We start from the raw sequence: 17,816 nt of genomic DNA on the forward strand, positions 1-17,816 counted from the left end.
ATTTGTACTTCAGGAAGCGCGAAGCGCAGAATCAAATATCGCTCTAGTATCAATTGTTTGGTGACAATGAAGTATTCAAATCACTAACTATTATAAACTTATGACAATTACTACATTATTCTTCCCTTAATTAAATACTTAACAGACAGCATTGAACTTTAAAAAACAGAATATCTGATGCTCACTCATTCGCTCTTCCACTACTCAAGTCTGAAGATTAACAAGCAATTTCTGGGGTATTCAGCATGATCGCCAGAGTAATGTGTGTATAAGTAATTCAACATAACCGTAAAATGGTTTTTTACTTTCACAAGGGGACCTTCAGTTTCACAAACATTTTTACACCATCAAGTACATCAGGTTTCCTGTGCTTATTCATTGCACAATCAGAAGCAGCTACAGCTTTGTTTTGACTCAGTGGATTGGGCCATGTTCAAGGACCATAGGATCTGAATGAATACACAACAGTTATCACAAACTTTACAAAACCACCAGTAGACAAGTGTGTCCCCACAAAATTATTCAGTCTTTGCCAACCAGAAGGCCTGGATGAACCAAGTGGTACACAATCTGCTGAGGGCCAGAGAGTGGTGTTCAGGTGTGGTGACAACATAGAATACAAGAGGTTCAGGTACAACTTCCAGAAGGGCACCTCACATGCAAAGTGGCAAAACCAGACCAAACTTGAATCACAGAAGGAAGCTCAACAGCTGAGAAGAGCTTGAATGCTATCACTGTCTACAAAGTAAAACCAAGCAACATAGGCGAACAATAAGGTTTTGGTCCCAGATGAGGTCATTGCCACTTATGCTTGCTTTGAGGTATCCTTATGAACTCGCACAACCCCTGACAACCCTGTGATTGCAGAGCATCCTTCAGGAAAATGAACCTATGGAAAACATCCAGCCCAGACGGGGTACCAGACTGAGTACAAAGACCTGTGCTGATCAACTGGCTGTAGTGTTCATTCATATTTTTAACATCTCTTTTCAACAGTCTGAGGTACCCACCTGATTCTATCAGGCTTCAAATGTACCAGTGCCTAAAAAGAACAAGATACCCTGCCTCAGTGACCACTGTCCAATAGCACTTACATCCACAGTGATGAAGTGCTTTGAGGGGTTGGTGATGAAACATATCAACTCCTGCATGACTTAGATCTGCTCCAATTTGCCTACCATCACACAGGTCAACAGCAAATGCCATTTCATTGGCTCTTCACTCAACCCTGGAACAGGGGCTGGAACTTCTGAGCAGTGAAGGTGCATACATCAGGATGCTCTTCATTGGCTACAGCTCAGTGTTTAAAAATATCATCCCTTCAAACTAATCAAAAGGCTCCAAGACCCAGGCCTAAATGTCACCCTGTTCAACTGGATCCCAGTTCCCTCACTTCCAGACCCCAATTTGTATGGATTGGCAACAACTTCTCCTCCATGATCTCCATCATCACCGTTGCTCCACTAAGTTCTCTGTTCTCCTCACTTTATAATCATGACTGAGGCTAAGCATAGTTCCAATGTCATACTTAGGTTTGCTGGCAACACATTGTCATTGGCTGAATCAAAGGTGGTGATGAATCGGTATACAGGAGGGAGACTGAAAATCTGGCTGAGTGGCCAGATTTCTCTCACTCAATGCTGGTGAGACCAAGAAGCTGATTATTAACTACAGGAGGAAGAAACCAGAGGTCCATGAGCCAGTCCTCACTGTGGGGGGGGTCAGAGTTGAAATGGGTCAGCAACTTTAAATTCCTTGGTATTATCATTTCAGAGATCTGCCCTGGGACCAGCAATTAAGTGTCATTACAAAGAAAGCATGATTTTCTGAGAAGTTTACAAAGATTTGGCATGACATCTAAAACTGACAAACTTCTAATCGATGTGCAGTGGTGTGTATACTAATTGGTGGCATCACAGCCTGATATGGAAATAGCAATGCCCTTGAACAGAAAAGCCTACAAAAAGTAGTTGACACAGCCCATCCACCACAGGGAAAGCCCTCCTTACTGTTGAGCACATTTACAAGGAGCACTGTAACAGGAAAGCAGCATCCATCCGAGTCCCCCGCCATCCAGTTCATGCTCTCATTTCACTGTTGCCATCAGGGAAGTGGTACCGGAGCCTCAGGACCCACACCACCAGGTTCAGGACCAGTTATTATTACTTCAACAATCGGGCTCTTATACCAGAGAGTATAACTTCACTCAGCCCAACACTGAACTGTTCCCGCAACCAACACTCACTTTCAAGGACCCGTCACATGTTCTCAATATCTATTATTATTGTACATTTTTTTGTTTCTTTGCATTTACTGTGAATGCCTGCAACAAAATGAATCTATGGTGACATACACGTACATCGTTAAGAAAATCACTTTGAACTTTGAGCCATCTTTTATTATTTGAATTACTTAATGCCTTTAATGTTTCCATTTATCTCCTTTTCTGAAGAGTCCTGTGCAACTCGATCCTTACCTTCAACTTTTTCTTCATGCCAGAAATATCCTTCTTCCTCCTGAAGTCATTGAAGATCACAGTTTGAATCTCATGCTTTGATTTGTTGATCCAGTTCAGAAGGTCACTAGCATCTGCTGTGAACCTAGTGATAAAGTAACATGTTGGTAGAGCCAATAAAAAACAAGACAACATGCAGAGCGGTGTTACTGAAAATGAACAAAATTCAGTTCACATCAGGGAGAAAAGCACAACTTTAATTAAGTTCCTGCACTCCCTTTAATGCAGTCGGGTTTTGTTTCCCATGTTCCCTTTAAATTCACCAGGTTATGTTCAAAGTTAGTTAGATTGAAAGCTCTTTAGCAGTAAGAGCATTGAATTACTGTGAGCCAAACCTCCCTTCTAAAAATACTGGCATCTGTCAAGTTAAGAACAGACTGGGTTTACATTTGATGTATTAAGAGATGAATAACTTGGTCACCAAAAATAAATCTTAGAGGCGCACCAAGGTAAGTGACAACTATCTGGGAAGTATTGCGTGACGTTTTCGCAGCTGGATTTTTAAGACAATGGAGGCAGAGGGAAATTGCATATGGGGTAAAACTCCACTGACAAAGTTAGCTTACCAAGATTAAATGAGAATGTGAACAGTATTAAGCATTCCCCGCCCCCCCCCCCCATGTGCATCTTGCAGTTGTCACTATTTTTATGATATTTTTCTGGAATTTGGCATTCCAAACACACTACTCCTTTTAAAAAAAAACACGACCTTGCAGACCTAAATGATTTCAACTACCTCTCAAATTCAAAATATTGAAAAAATGCACATATTTCAAAATTTGACACACTTTTCAAGGTTGAGTACAGACTATTCAACCAGCTCACTAATGGCCAACTTGTTTCCTGTATGGATCAAGGTTGCAATGAGGTATAAAGCAAAATGGTCCCAGGGGAAACTAAGGAGTGAATTCCAGTGACAGGGTGACTGATGGCTTGAAAGTAGTATTTGACTAACGTTATCATTAAGTGACCCTAGTAAAATTTACCAGTGAAACTTGCAAAGCTCGGGGCCATACCTCGTCTGCAGGATGATGGTTATGACAGTTGGAAATCAATCAACCCAGCGTCTAACCACCAATGTAAGAGGTCCCCAAGGCAGACCTCAGCAACATGCAGGCACTGATTGATAAGTGGCAATTAAGATTCACAAGACTACAAGAAAAATCAGTATGCTGCTCAGCTCTTCACCTTTCAATACAATTTTGGCTGATCTCTTTCCACAGCAGCTCTTTCCAACAATCTCAAATATTCATTAACTCCCTTAAAATACAAAAATCTACTATTCCATGTGTTCAATATATTCAGCCACTGACCCACTACAGTCCTCTTGAGTGGAGAATTCCTAAGATGTACTACCCTCAAGATGAATAGAATTTTTCATATTTCATGACATAGAAGGCAGTGATTCAGCACATCAATTCAATGCTGTCTTTGGAATGCTACCTCAGCATATCTGGAATGTGGGGAAAACAATAAAAAGTCGAGATCAACCCATGCAGTCACAGGAAAAACAAACTCCACACAGAAAGCACTGAAAGTCAGAATTGAGCCTGAATCACTGGGCCTGCAGAGTCATTGCGCCACATGATTCCTTCGCTTTTGAATCCTAAACGGATAAACCTTTACATTGACAATGTAACATGGATTCATACAGTTTAGATTAAGGAAACATTCTCTATGTTTACAAGTAAGGAAACATTCTCTATGTCTACAAGTATGCCAGATCCTTCTCATTTATTCTGCTAAATCCAATTTCAAAAGGTAGCAGTTTTACCACTTATCTCCTGGTGTTATGCAGAAAACTTAGTGGAAAAATATGATGAAAGCTTTCCTTACTTATTCCTGGATTCTACATCCACATGCAGTTGTCTTTTCTTTGGTGGCGGCGGAGGGGTCAAGTCCTGCTTCGGAACTGTGCATTCTGTCATGATCATTCCCGAGACTTCCTTCTGATTAGCAGACCTCGTTTCAGATTCCAACAACTATTCGTGATCAGGATATGAGGATATAAATTATATTTTAAGTATTTAAAACAGAATATTTTGAGTCACTGTCCATCTGTGCTGATTTTACCAAAAAAAATTCTTTCCTGCTGACCACTGAAATATTTTCTTTCCATAACTTCAAATCCTTATCCCAAGGTCCTTGAAGTATTTGACAATAAGAACAACTATTATGATGGATTTTCAGGACCCATTTGGGATAATCAGCATGGCTTTGTGAGGTGCTGATCGTGCCTCACAAGTCTGAAGGAAGTGACAAAACAAATTGAAGGTAGAGCAGTGGATGTGAGAAAAGTGGATTTCAGCAGGGCATTTGACGAGGTTTCCCATGGAAGGTTTACACAGAAAGTAGTGAGGCATGGAATCCATAAAAACCTGGCAGTGTGGATTCCGAACTGGTTCGTCCACAGAAGGCAGATGGTGGTGGTAGATGGTTGTTTTGCCTGGAGGTCGGTGACTAGTGGTGTCCTACAAGGATCTGTTCTGGGACCCACGCTTTTGTGATTTTTATACACGACTTGGATAAGGAAGTGGAAGCGTGGGTTAGTAAGTTTGTAGATGACACGGATGTTGCTATTGTGGATAGTGTAGAAGGTTGTCATCGGTTACAATGGGACATGGACAGGACGTGGAACTGGGCTGAGAAGTGGCAGATGAAGTTCAGTCCAGGAAAATATGAAGTGACACACTTTAGAAGGTCGAACTTGAAGGTAGAGTACAATATTAACGGCAGGATTCTCAGCAGCATGGAGGAAGAGAGGTCTGGACCCAAGTCTATAGATTCATAAGGCGTATGGTGTGTTGGTCTTTATTAGTCAGAAGATTGAATTCAAAAGCTATGAGATGATGTTGCAGCTCTATAAAACTCAGAAAGTTCTGGTTAGACCATATCTGGAATATTGTGTTCAGTTCTGGTCACTTCATAATAGAAAGGATGTTGAAGCTTTCGAAAGGGTGCAGAGATTTACCAGATGCCATCTGAATTAGAGAACGTTTTATGAGGAAAGGTTGAATGAGCTAGGGATTTCCTATTTAGAACAGAGGATGAGAAGCAACTTGACAGAGGTGTCTGAATTTTTCAGACAGAGTGAACACCCAGGGCAGCAATGGCTAATACTGCAGGATATCCTATTAAAGTGAGTAGAGCAAAGTTTAGGAGAGTTATCAGAGGTAGGGTTGTTTTTGTAATACAGAGCATGTTAGGTGCTTGGAATTAACTTCCTGGAGCAGTGGTAAATGCTGATGCATTAAAGATATTTAGATAGGACATGGATGAAGGAAAAATAAAAGAGTTATGTGTTATGTAGTAGGGAAGAGTTAGATTGATCATGGAGTAGGTCAAAATACTGTTACAAAATCATGGGCTGAAAGGCCCTTTTTGGCTGCAATGCTCTATATTCTAACTTCCTCAATTTAACCAATCAAACCCAATCAAAATCTCAAACATTTCTATTAAATCTTCTCTTAAAACTTATAAGCTCCAGGTGGAACAAACCTAACTTTTCCTATTCAGTTATTCACTCTGCAATGATTCCAATAAACTATTTTTAGATACATTACTCCAGTAGTAGACTAACTCGTGTTTTGCATAGATTCATCATTAACTTCTCTGTCTACACACTATTTGCCTTTTTTGAAATCCTATGGGCTTCACCAATCTAACACTCAATATTCCCTGTAGATTTGGTTATTAAGAACTGTGCACACATTGATCTCTTTGATCCCACATACCATTCAGAACCATGCAAATTGATCCACCTTATCCCTTATCCTTTCTATCCACCTGAAGTTCTTCCTACATCTTCCTGCAGATTTCACCTATTCATGCACAATTCCAGTGGGTGGCACTTTCAAATTTTGGAAACCATATTTAATATTAACAAAAATGTGATCTCAGATTTCCGTGGTGAACTCCAAGAACAATGTATTCCCACTAAAATAAAAAGCAGAAAACTCTGCAAACATGTCAGTCTGTTAGCATCTCTGGATATAGAAAAAAATGAGTCTAATGATGCGTCAAAACTAAGGTTGAAATCAACTATGCTTTAAACTGCAGAGAAAGTAGAAGAGTGCAGAGAACAAAGGAAATGCCTGTGATAGAGCAGAAACGATGATACCAAAACAGTAGTGTTGGCTCAAAGGAGAGTGGATGTGGTGATCTTAGCTGATTTGCCTGGCAGAGAAGTCAATACAAGGTAAGTGACCTGTCTGAGAGAGAAAGAAAACAATGCTCAAATTGTAAGAGATACAAGTGCACTTGTTGCAAATCTGAAATTAATCTGTATTAAAGAAATACTCAGCAGGGCATGCAACATCTGTGTAGAAATAAAAACTGAACAAATGTTGATGTTGCCTTTCAGAACTAGCTCATTAAGAACCTAACCAAATAACTAATTGTATGAAACTTCTGCCTCATCAAGTCAGGCTTGTTGGAACAATGACAGAAATCTTACTCTGTGCTTGTTTTCATGTCAATTTTCTATTCATTATGCAATTGACCCTTTAATTCCAGCACCTGAATTTTACTAACCACTTTCTGTGCCGAAAGTAATACTTCCTGGAAATCAACATTATTTATTTTATACTTGCTTTAGCAGCATTCTCCCTGACCTGAGGTAATTTTTCAACTGGCTTCAAATTGTTTCATTATACCTCTATTTTCCCCATAAGGAAATTATGGAAGAGATTATGAATGAGAAACAATTATCCAATAGATGATGGAAATCAAGAGGTCATGGGATGGTGGAAAACATCTTAGCATAGGTCAAAGATTAATTACAGGATTAGAAAATAGGAAAAGCACTAAGTAATCAAGGGCCATGAGTGTGGAATGGTTCAGAAAGTGTCATTTTACTGACATTGAGGAGGTAATAAGGCTTATTGATAAGGGTAGGGTGTTTAAGTATTTATGGATTTCAGTAAAGCACTTGACCATCAGGAAAATAAAAATCCATGGGATCCAACAGAAAGTAATAAGCTATTTCAAATCTGAGCTGCTGGTGGAGAAAACAAAGATAATCAATGCAATTTCAATCACACAACAACTATATGCAGCAGGGGGGTCTTTCAGGGCCAAAACCTCATCTTGTATGGTATGTATAATTATTTGGACCAATGTAAGAACCATCAATGATGCCAAACTGGCAGATTTGTTGATAGAGGGGACATTATAAGCCACAGGGGGGAAAAAAATCAATGAATTAGTGACTAAAATGGTAAATGGAATTCATCCTGAAGAAGCACAAAGCAATAAATGTCAACACAAGAATCGGGGGAGGGGGAGGGAGGAGAGAGGGGGTGGAGGGGGAGAGAGGGGGTGGAGGGGGAGAGAGGGGATGGGGGAGCGGAAGAGAGGCGGGGAAGGGGGAAGAGAGGGGCAAGAGAGGGGGTGAGAGAGGGGGGAGAGTGGAGGGGGAAGAGAGGGGGAAGGGAGAGGGGAGGGGGAAGAGAGGGGGAGGGGAGAGGGGGGAAGAGAGGCGGGGAAGAGGGGGAAGATAGGTGTGGAAGCAGGGGGAAGAGAGGCAGGGGAAGGGGGAAGAGAGGCAGGGGAAGGGGGGAAGAGAGGGGGGGGAGAGAAAGAGAGAAAATCAGAGAAGACAGTCCAGAACTCACTGCATGAAAGGGAAAAGAGACAGGATTCACTTAGCATTATCTGGATAAGCACTTGGAAGGGTCCACGAGGCAATGCACCCAAGAACATTAACTCTATGTTTGGATAATATGGACACAACGGACTGAATGGCCTCATTTAATTGCCATCTATTTTTATGTCTCAAAAAATTGTTTCAATTTCCTGGCTACTGCCACACAGATAAGTTGGATAACAGAAAAATAGGTACATTAAAAGACTTTCAATTGGAAAGAACATAGCAAAAACAAAGCAAGAAAAAGCGTTTGAACACAATCAATGCATTGAGATGTCAAGCACAAATAATTAGCAATCTTTAATTAATGGTGAATGAACATGACAAGCACCTTTTGCCTTCAAATCTATAACAATTCCAGTTTAAAATCTTCCCAACTGTAAGTGAAGCTTCACAAGAAAAACTTCAACTTTTCAAAATTAGCTTTAAATTATTGGTTCTAAGTGTCGACAATACAACACAGCTTCACAATTTCTCTTTTTTTCTTAAAATATGGAAATTATGATAGGACTGAAAATAAACTACTCATAAGATTTAGAATAGATAATCCTAAAATATATGAAATGTAAAGCAAACTTTGAAACAGCTTCAATTATAATTTGCTTTTTAACCAAAATAGAAACTGAAGGAACAAAATGTTTTAATGATGTTACTCTGAAAAGGCAAACAAGGGATGATAAAGGAACATGTTGAAAACATTACACAGGAAACAATGCACAACACAAGTGACAGTTCTACATTGTCATTTGGAATGCTCAACCAGAATGCAGCAAATACACCACGCCTCAGGTGAAAGATCTCAGTGAGATGCATCAAATTACCAAAAGCAAATTAACTGAACACACTCCATCATAAGCCACAAAACTTCTTCTGGCTCAAAGTATTCACTGATCACAACTGTTCAAAATATATTGAAAAACCTTACTCTTTTGGCTGAAAGAATGGTTTTCTACTTGAAGCAAACCCAGCTGGAAACTAGTTCAATTACCTTATCCAAGATTGATGAAAAATATACATGTACAGTACAGAGGGAAACCAACTTCATAAATATCCCTGTGCTGAACCCTTGTTAGCACTAACCATTAAGGAAATATTGCAGCCAATACTGCAAAAGAAATGTGCAATCTCCTACTGTGCTTCTTGTTTGTATATTAGGAATATGAAACATATGAGGTTTGTTTTCTTACCTGTTTGGAGCAATCCTGCAGTTGCTGGACCAAACTGTTCCACCTTTGTGTTAGCTCTCTCAAAATGCCTTCAATTTTCTTTGATGAATTACTATTATTAAGTAATTCTGTTAAATCTTGGCCATCCTTACCCAACTGATCCAATGTTGGACATTTCATTTGCAGATCTCCCTTCAGAATCTAACAGAAGATATATTGTAATAAATAATATTGTCTTTTGGATGAAGAGTCATTAATTGTGGTTTCAGATGGGATTACTGTACGAAATAGATGTGAAGTCTCAAACCAAGTTCTGTCTTACCATGAGATATAAAAGTGAGTGGGGAAGTGCAGACAGGAAGTCTACGAATATTTATGGCAGATTACACAATAAAGAACAAGATTTCAGCATTGAGAGAACTGCCATGTATACCCTGTATCTTTGTGCAATTCTACAACCATGGTGTCCTTTCCATCTTGGAAATTAAGCACTGTTTTTGTCTGTTTTTGACAGTCCTAGTAAATTACCAAAGAAGCCATTTTTCATGCAAGATCCTGGAAAATGACTTTGAGTTGCAGATTTCACACCTAATTTACCTTTTACACATTAAGTCTCTCAGCAGACTCAAAAGACAGCAGCCTGGAGCTGATGTTGACCAATCTTGGGCCACAATGAGAAATTTAATATCACTTCAACTGCCTCAGCAAATGCAAGAACTAACATCAGCTATTCTACTGAAAAAAAGACATTCAGAATCCACCTACTTCCAGTCTACTGCTGGTCATTTCAGTCTCACACAAAGCCTTGACACTGCTGGTTTGGAGGTCACTGAAAGCATCTTCTTTCTTGGTGAGCCATGCGTCAAGCAGCAGCTGCCGGAAGACAGACAAAATCCTTCAAAAATTAACTATTCTCACTCTCATCCAAAGTCCTACATTCATTACCTCAAGCTTAAATTCATGTTATTGGCAAAAATATGTTATGATTTTGTTACACAGCTATAAATACATTTTGTGTACCTGGTCATTCGATAGTTGCTGCCATCTTGTGAAGATATTCTGCAGCAATTGACATCGCTCTTCAGTCCATCGACAAACGGCTGCCCAGCGCTCTCCCAATGACTGCAAAATCAAAAATTAACAAATGCTTGCTGAGGCGAACTCACATTCAACCAGTGAAAAGCTGAACCTCTTGAAATGAGGATTTTCAATTCCTGGAACTGAACTAGAATCTGTGTTAAATGATAATATCAAGTGATTTAGCAGTCAAAGTATGTTGTACTTGATCACCCTGAAAATGTTTATTTTGCGTTTTATTTTTCACAGATTAAGATGCATTCAAGTTGGAACTTATGTGTAGATATTTCCATCTTCCTTTAAAGAAGGGGCAGTGACAGTTAACTAAGAATTAAAGAGGTAATTCAGCTCATAAGTGGGGCATATCGTGAGGGACGAATAGCTGTGATGACTCGGTTGGATGAGTTTTTAAACTGAAGTACAGTCAGCTTGCTCAGATAATGTAAAATAAATAAGCAAGGGGTGGAGTTGTTCACCGTAGGGGTGAAGTTGGGTGGAGTTGTTCAAAATAAATGATTGCAGGCAATTAACTTCAGTGTTGTTTCTGAGGTTTGGTTTCCACATACTTCATACTATACGATCAAAAAATATTCCCATTCCTTGTTTTGTAAGTTATTCTCCATGTGCTTGGTTATCATATGCTAATAAAGTAAAGCATTTAGAGCAGGCATGGGCAAACTACGGCCCGCGGGCCATATGCAGCCCGTTAAGCTTTTTAATCTGGCCCGCAGAACTTGATGAAATTATATTAATAAACCTTGTTAACGTTTTTTCCCCGCAATTCTGGCATTTTCCCAATAGATGATGCACTCTATATACATTGACCTTTGTTGACAGCGTATTACTCCACATTTGCGCTTTACTCTTTGTTCGGCTCGACCTATTTGTGTGAACAGGCGTTCAGCGTCATGAACATCAACAAAGCCAGCCACAGATCCAAATTAACTGACCAACACCTCAGATCCATCCTGAGAATCGCCACAACAAAACTAAATCCAGACTTTGATGCGCTGGCTAAAAAGGGAGACCAACAACACTGTTCCCACTGAAATTAAAAATAAGTTTCTTCATTGTGTTATGTAAAAAATGCATTTGAAAATATTTTTTTCAATAAGCCTTACATGTTACATGTCATTTCTGTTAAGTGATGGACATGAGTAGTGCGCAGGTGCACGTACGTTCTCAAAATAAAAAATGCGCTCCAGATCAAATAATGCGCTCCGCATACTGGCGCGCTGTCCCTGTTCTGTCTTTGTGCTGGTCGTTGTTGAGTTTTGGCACGGGACAATTGAATAAGAAGGAGCAGGACAAGTAGACCTGCATCTCCTACCGTTTTTGAAATAAAGACAGTCAGGAGGAGAGTGATGATGATAATATCTTGAAGGATAACAGAATTTTCAGTGCTTTAAAATAATAACTGTTACTATTAAAAAATGCTGTATTTTATTCATTTAATTTTCAGTGTTTTAAAAGTCATTTCAATAAATAGCTAAATACCATGGGACTTCAAAGACATATTTTGTTGTAATGCATTTGTTCATTTTCAATTGAAATTAAAGCACATGTTTTCTACATATCCCATGATATTTTATTTTCTCTTATGAGGTGTATTACCAAAACACTCCGTCCATCTGCTCCTGGTCCGGCCCCCCTGTCAAATTTTAGAACCCTTTGTGGCCCACAAGTCAAAAAGTTTGCCCACCCCTGATTTAGAGTCAGTGGTACAGCACAAAAATGGGCCCTTGAGCTCATCACATCCATGCCAACCTGTTTGCCCTTCCGCACTAATCCCATGTGACTATATTAGGGCTGCCCCCTTCTACGTCTTCCCAATTTAAGTGCTATTCTAAGTGCCTCTGAAACTGACCAATTTGGTCTGATTCCACCACTGCCTCTGGCATCATGCTCCAGATATCAATCATTATTAAAAAAAAACCTTGATATACAGTGGCATGCAAAAGTTTGGGCACCCCGGTCAAAATTTCTGTTACTGTGAATAGCTAAGCGAGTAAAAGATGACCTGATTTCCAAAAGGCATAAAGTTAAAGATGACACATTTCTTTAATATTTTAAGCAAGATTACTTTTTCACTTCCATCTTTTACAGTTTCAAAGTAACAAAAAAGGAAAAGGGCCTGAAACAAAAGTTTTGGCACCCTGCATGGTCAGTACTTAGTAACATCCCCTTTGGCAGCTTGTAAGTACTTTCTGTAGCCAGCTTAGAGCCTTTCAATTCTTGTTTGGGGGATTTTTGCTCATTCTTCCTTGCAAAAGGCTTCTACTTCTGTGATATTCTTGGGCCGTCTTGAACGCACTGCTCTTTTGAGGTTTATCCACAGGTTTTCGATGATGTTTAGGTCGGGAGACTGAGAGGGCCAGGACAAAACCTTCAACTTGAGCCTCTTGAGGTAGTCCATTGTGGATTTTGAGGTGTGTTTGGGATCATTATCCTGTTGTAGAAGCCATCCTCTTTTCATCTTCAGCTTTTTCACAGATGGTGTGATGTTTGCTTCCAGAATTTGCTGGTATTTAATTGAATTCATTCTTCCCTCTACCAGTGAAATGTTCCCCGTGCCACTGGCTGCAACACAAGCCCAAAGCATGATCGATGCACTCCAGTGCTTAACAGATGGAGAGGTGTTCTTTTCATGAAATTCTGTACCCTTTTTCCTCCGAACAAACCTTTGCTCACTGCAGCCAAGAAGTTCTATTTTAACGTCATAAGTCCACAGGACTTGCTTCCAAAATGCAACAGGCTTGTTGAGATGTTCCTTTGCACACATGTGACTCTGAATTTTGTGGTGAGGACGCAGGAAAGGTTTTCTTCTGATGACTCTTCCATGAAGGTCATATTTGTGCAGGTATCACTGCACAGTAGAACAGTGCACCACCACTCCAGAGTCTGCTAAATCTTCCTGAAGGTCTTTTGCAGTCAAACGGGGGTTTTGATTTGCTTTACTAGCAATCCTACGACCAGTTCTCTTGGACTTCCAGACCTCAACTTGACCTCCACCATTCCTGTTAACTGCCATTTCTTAATTACATTACAAACTAAGGAAAAGGCTACCTGCAAACACTTTGCTATCTTCTTATAGCCTTCTCCTGCTTTGTGGGCATTGTTTATTTTAATTTTCAGAGTGCTAGGCAGCTGCTTAGAGGAGCCGATGGCTGCTGATTGTTAGGACAAGGTTTGAGGAGTCAGGGTATTTATAAAGCTTCGAAATTTGCATCACCTGGCCTTTCCTAATGATGACTGTGAACAAGCCATAGCCCTAACAAGCTAATTAAGGTCTGAGACATTGGTCAAAGCTATCTGAGAATTCAAATCTCTTGGGGAGCCCAAACTTTTGCATGGTGCTCCTTTCCATTTTTTCAATCTAAAATTGTACAAAACAAAAATAATGCACTATTTTTACTTAAAATGTTGAAAAGAATGTTTCATCTTTAACTTTATGACTTTTGGAGATCAGTTCATCTTCTACTCACTTAACTATTCACAGTAACAGTAATTTTGACCAGGGTGCCCAAACGTTTGCATGTCACTGTATCTCTCATAAGACTCTCACCACTCAACTTCATGCTCTTGCTGAGATATCCCTACCATTAGAGAAAAAAATTCTGACTATGTATCAATGCTTTTTTATAATCTTACATACTTAACCATATAACCATATAAAAATCACAGCACGGAAACAGGCCATCTCGGCCCTCCTAGTCCGTGCCGTACTTCTATCAATGTACCCCCAGACTCGAACCCAGCTTGTCCCGACTCTCCCCTTAACTAAAAATCATCCAAGCCAGACAACAACCTGGTCAAGTCTCCAGTGTAATGAAGTTCTTCCTGTAGTGTGATGATAAAAAAATACACATAATACTCCAAATGCAACCTGATCAGTTTTCTACAAAGTCGCAACTCATATTCTTACAATACACACAAGATTGTGGAGGAACTCAGCAGCCCAGGTAACATCTCTGGAAAAGTTTAAACAGTAAATACTTCAGGCAAAGATCCTTCATTGGGACTGGGAAAAGGGGCCAGAAGTCAGAGCAATATGGTGGGGGGAGGGGAAGTAGTAGTATAAGGTGGTAGGTAATAGGTGAAACTGGGTGGGGTGAGGGGTAAAGAGCTGGGAAGTTGGTGAAAGATATAAAGGGCTGGAGAAGGGGAAATCTGATAGGAGAGGGTAAAAGATATAAGGAAGAAAGAGAAGTGGGAGGAACGCAAGAGAGGGCTGATGGGCAGGTGAGAAGATGAAGTGTGAGAGGGAAATGGGAATGAGAATGGTGAGGAAAGGGGATGGGTGGCAAATACAGGAAGATCAAGAAATTGATGTTCATGTCATCTGGTTGGGGCTACCCAGACGGAATACAAGGTGTTGCTCCTCCAACCTGAGTGTGGCCTCATGGCTGCAGAAGAGGTGGCCATGGACTGACTTTTTGGAATGGGGATGGGGAATAGAACTGACATGGGCAGCCACCCAGAGATCCTGCTTTTTCTGGCAGGTGGAGCATAGGTGCTCAGCAAAGCCATCTCCTAATCTGTGTTGAGTCTCGCCAATATACAAGAGGCCACACTGGGAGCACCAGATACAGTAGATGACCCCAGCAGACTCACAGGTGAAGTGTCACCTTGACTGGAAGGACTGTTTGTGCCTGAAAGGTAGCACCAAGAGATCTCCCTCCCAGTACTCATCCTTCCAAGAGGGACAAGTGCATACCTGCCCATATACCACCTCCCTCGCTACCATTCCAGGCCACCCATTTCAATTCTACTTCCCATTCTGACGTGTCAGTCCATGACCTCCTCTACTGCTACGATAAGGCACACTCAGGTTGGAGGAGCCACAACTTCGATTCCAACAGTGTTGCTTCCAACCTGATGGCGTGAACATCAATTTCTTAAGCTTCCAGTCATTGACCTCCTCTCACCATTCCCATTCACTTTCTCACCTCATCTCCAAACCCGCCCATCACCTCCCACTGGTGCTCCTCCCCCTTGCCTTTCCTCCATGATCTTCTATCCTCTATCAGATTCCCCCTTCTCCAGCCCTTTATCTCTTTCATCAATCAACTTCCCAGCTCTGTAATGTTTCATTGCTAATATAATGGTTTCTCTGTAACAGCAATGTTTGGGTTATTTCTAGAGATAACGGGGCTTTGGAATGTGGGGGCTATCCAATGAGAGAAATGTTGTTCTTTCTTGTGAGTCTGGAAGAGAGATTTTCATGGTCTTTTGTCGACGAGACCTCCGAGGAAGAAGTGTGTGGAGAAAGCTGGAAGACCACCGGACTGGGTGGACAGGGAACGAGGGTCCGAAGGTCGGCGACGCTCGGAGGTCGATGATGGAAGAATGGCCGTATCAGTGAGCTCCAACACGCACTTTTGACTTTTTCCTTAAAATGGGCCCTTTTTCTTCTTATTTTCTTTACTAACCCTAGATTCAGATTAAGATTTCTAAAGTTCACCAGTTCAACCATTTATTTGCATATGGTGTACTGTCTGATATTTTGTGGTGCAGATTTGTTACCAGGCAACACATCATGCAGCATCCACACAAACAAGATTTCTCAGTTTGGCGGGGCCAGAAATTGTCTTCCCCTAGACCAGGGGTCGGCAACCCGCGGCTCTTTCATCTCTGTGCTGCGGCTCCCCGTGGTTTGTTAGTTTTTGAAATGTAATTCGAAATTTGAAGATTATGGTGATCTTGTACAATCTAAATAAAACGTTGTGGAGACCCCATTTCCTGGCACATCCGAACCGGCTCACAATTAGCCAGCGTTCCGGCTAAGGGAGATAGCCTACGGTGGTTTGTGAGTACGTGTCTTTTGGAGCATCCGCACCCACGGGGATGGGTTGAGGGAGGCTTTAAAGCAAGGCTGTTTAGTTCGAATAAAGTTATCTTTGACTGCAGTGTCATTATTTTAGCGCTGCGTGTAGCACACCGCTACAACATGTTTTTTTATCACTATTAATATACATCACCACTGCCAATGCCTGACACCCGCCAGTGCGCGCTTTCTTTTAATTCTTCGATCCAAGGTAGGCTAACTATGGAGTAACCTTCAACCCAACGTCTTTTTTTCGGAGTTCAAAATGTTTTTGTTGCATGCAGAAATGTAATTTCGTTTTCTCTGCAGGAGTTCATCAATTTTATAAATGCAACACATTATAGTTTGTTTATACATAGCATAAAGGCAAAAAAAAACCGTTGTATGCAGTGTAATTTCATTTTAAATGTCAAACGGGTTTTGTGGCTCCCAGTGTTTTCTTTTCTGTGGGAAATGGGTCCATATTGGCTCTTCCAGTGGTAACGGTTGCCAACCCCTGCCCTAGACGAACACGAGCTGGCCAAGCCTGAGGGTTACATAAGCATGCCATATGCCTTCTTCACCATGCTATTCACCTGCTTTGCCGCTTTCAGAAATCAATATACTCGAAGCCCTGGGTCACTCTATTCATCAGCATTCTTCAGTGCCCTGCCATTTCTCTCAATGTCCTGCCTCCATTTGACTTCCTAAAGTAGAGTACATCATACTTGTCTGCCAACTGTCTGTCAGGGAGGAGAAAATGACCATGAAGAAGAAAGTAACACAAGCAGCCAAGTCGGTGGCACTAGAACTGGATCCGAGGCTCAGCAAAGGAGCATGAAGACAGAAATGACACCATTATAGGAAATATGGTGGATGGGGAAGGGGAAGAACATGCACAAGAAAGCGCCCACAAAAAGGACTCCAAGGATGGTGCATTGCCTTATTGCTGCTGGAGCTGAGGATGTCTCTGGGTGGTGAGGGGTGGAACATGCTTAGGGTGAGGGGTGTGAGCAGCCAGAAGCCACTGCGCATACTGGCACAAATGACATTGGTAGATAAATGGGTGAGCGCCTATGGAGTGAATGCAGGGAATTAGGAAAGGGGTTAAAATGCAGGACTCCAAGGGTCATAATCTCTAGATTACACCCTGTGCCGTGTGCAAATCAAGGCAAAATAGAACGAGCTGGCAGATGAATGTGTGGCTGAAGAGTTGGTACAGGGTTTCAGTTTTCTTCACCTTTGGGATCTCCTCTGGGACAGAGGAGACCTGTATAAGAATGGGCTGCTCTTAAACAGGAAGGGGGACCAATATCCTGGGAAGTAAATTTGCTGGTGCTACTAGGAAAGTTTAAACTTGATTAGCAGGGGCATGGGCTCCAAAGCAGAAAGGACACAGATGGAAGGTTTGAAAATGAGACTAAATTTAAAGACAAAGTCAACAGACAAGGTGGAAGTAGCAATGGGGTTTAACTCAGGGAAGTATGAGGTATTGCATTGTTGGGAAGACAGTTAACAGTAAGGCCCTGGGATGCGTTGTAGAACAGGACCCAGCAATAGGCCATGAGACATCAGAGGAGAATTGCATCGTATGGATCATGAAGT

At 41.1% G+C, this 17,816-nt stretch overlaps 1 protein-coding gene across 5 annotated transcripts in view; it reads right to left on the reverse strand.

Moving 5' to 3' along the window:
* LOC132402945 (utrophin-like) overlaps positions 1–17,816 on the reverse strand; it is a 477,671-nt gene that overhangs the window by 347,956 nt on the left and 111,899 nt on the right. For all 5 annotated transcript variants that reach the window (XM_059986085.1, XM_059986086.1, XM_059986083.1 and 2 more), the window contains exons 13-17: positions 10,349–10,450; positions 10,094–10,201; positions 9,350–9,529; positions 4,352–4,497; positions 2,477–2,600 (exon numbers count right to left, since the gene is read on the reverse strand). In XM_059986085.1, the coding sequence (XP_059842068.1) occupies positions 2,477–2,600; positions 4,352–4,497; positions 9,350–9,529; positions 10,094–10,201; positions 10,349–10,450 (660 nt within the window). The remainder of the gene's footprint in view (positions 1–2,476; positions 2,601–4,351; positions 4,498–9,349; positions 9,530–10,093; positions 10,202–10,348; positions 10,451–17,816) is intronic.

This window comes from Hypanus sabinus, chromosome 12 (genome assembly GCF_030144855.1).
Source record: "Hypanus sabinus isolate sHypSab1 chromosome 12, sHypSab1.hap1, whole genome shotgun sequence".
Taxonomy (NCBI): domain Eukaryota; kingdom Metazoa; phylum Chordata; class Chondrichthyes; order Myliobatiformes; family Dasyatidae; genus Hypanus; species Hypanus sabinus.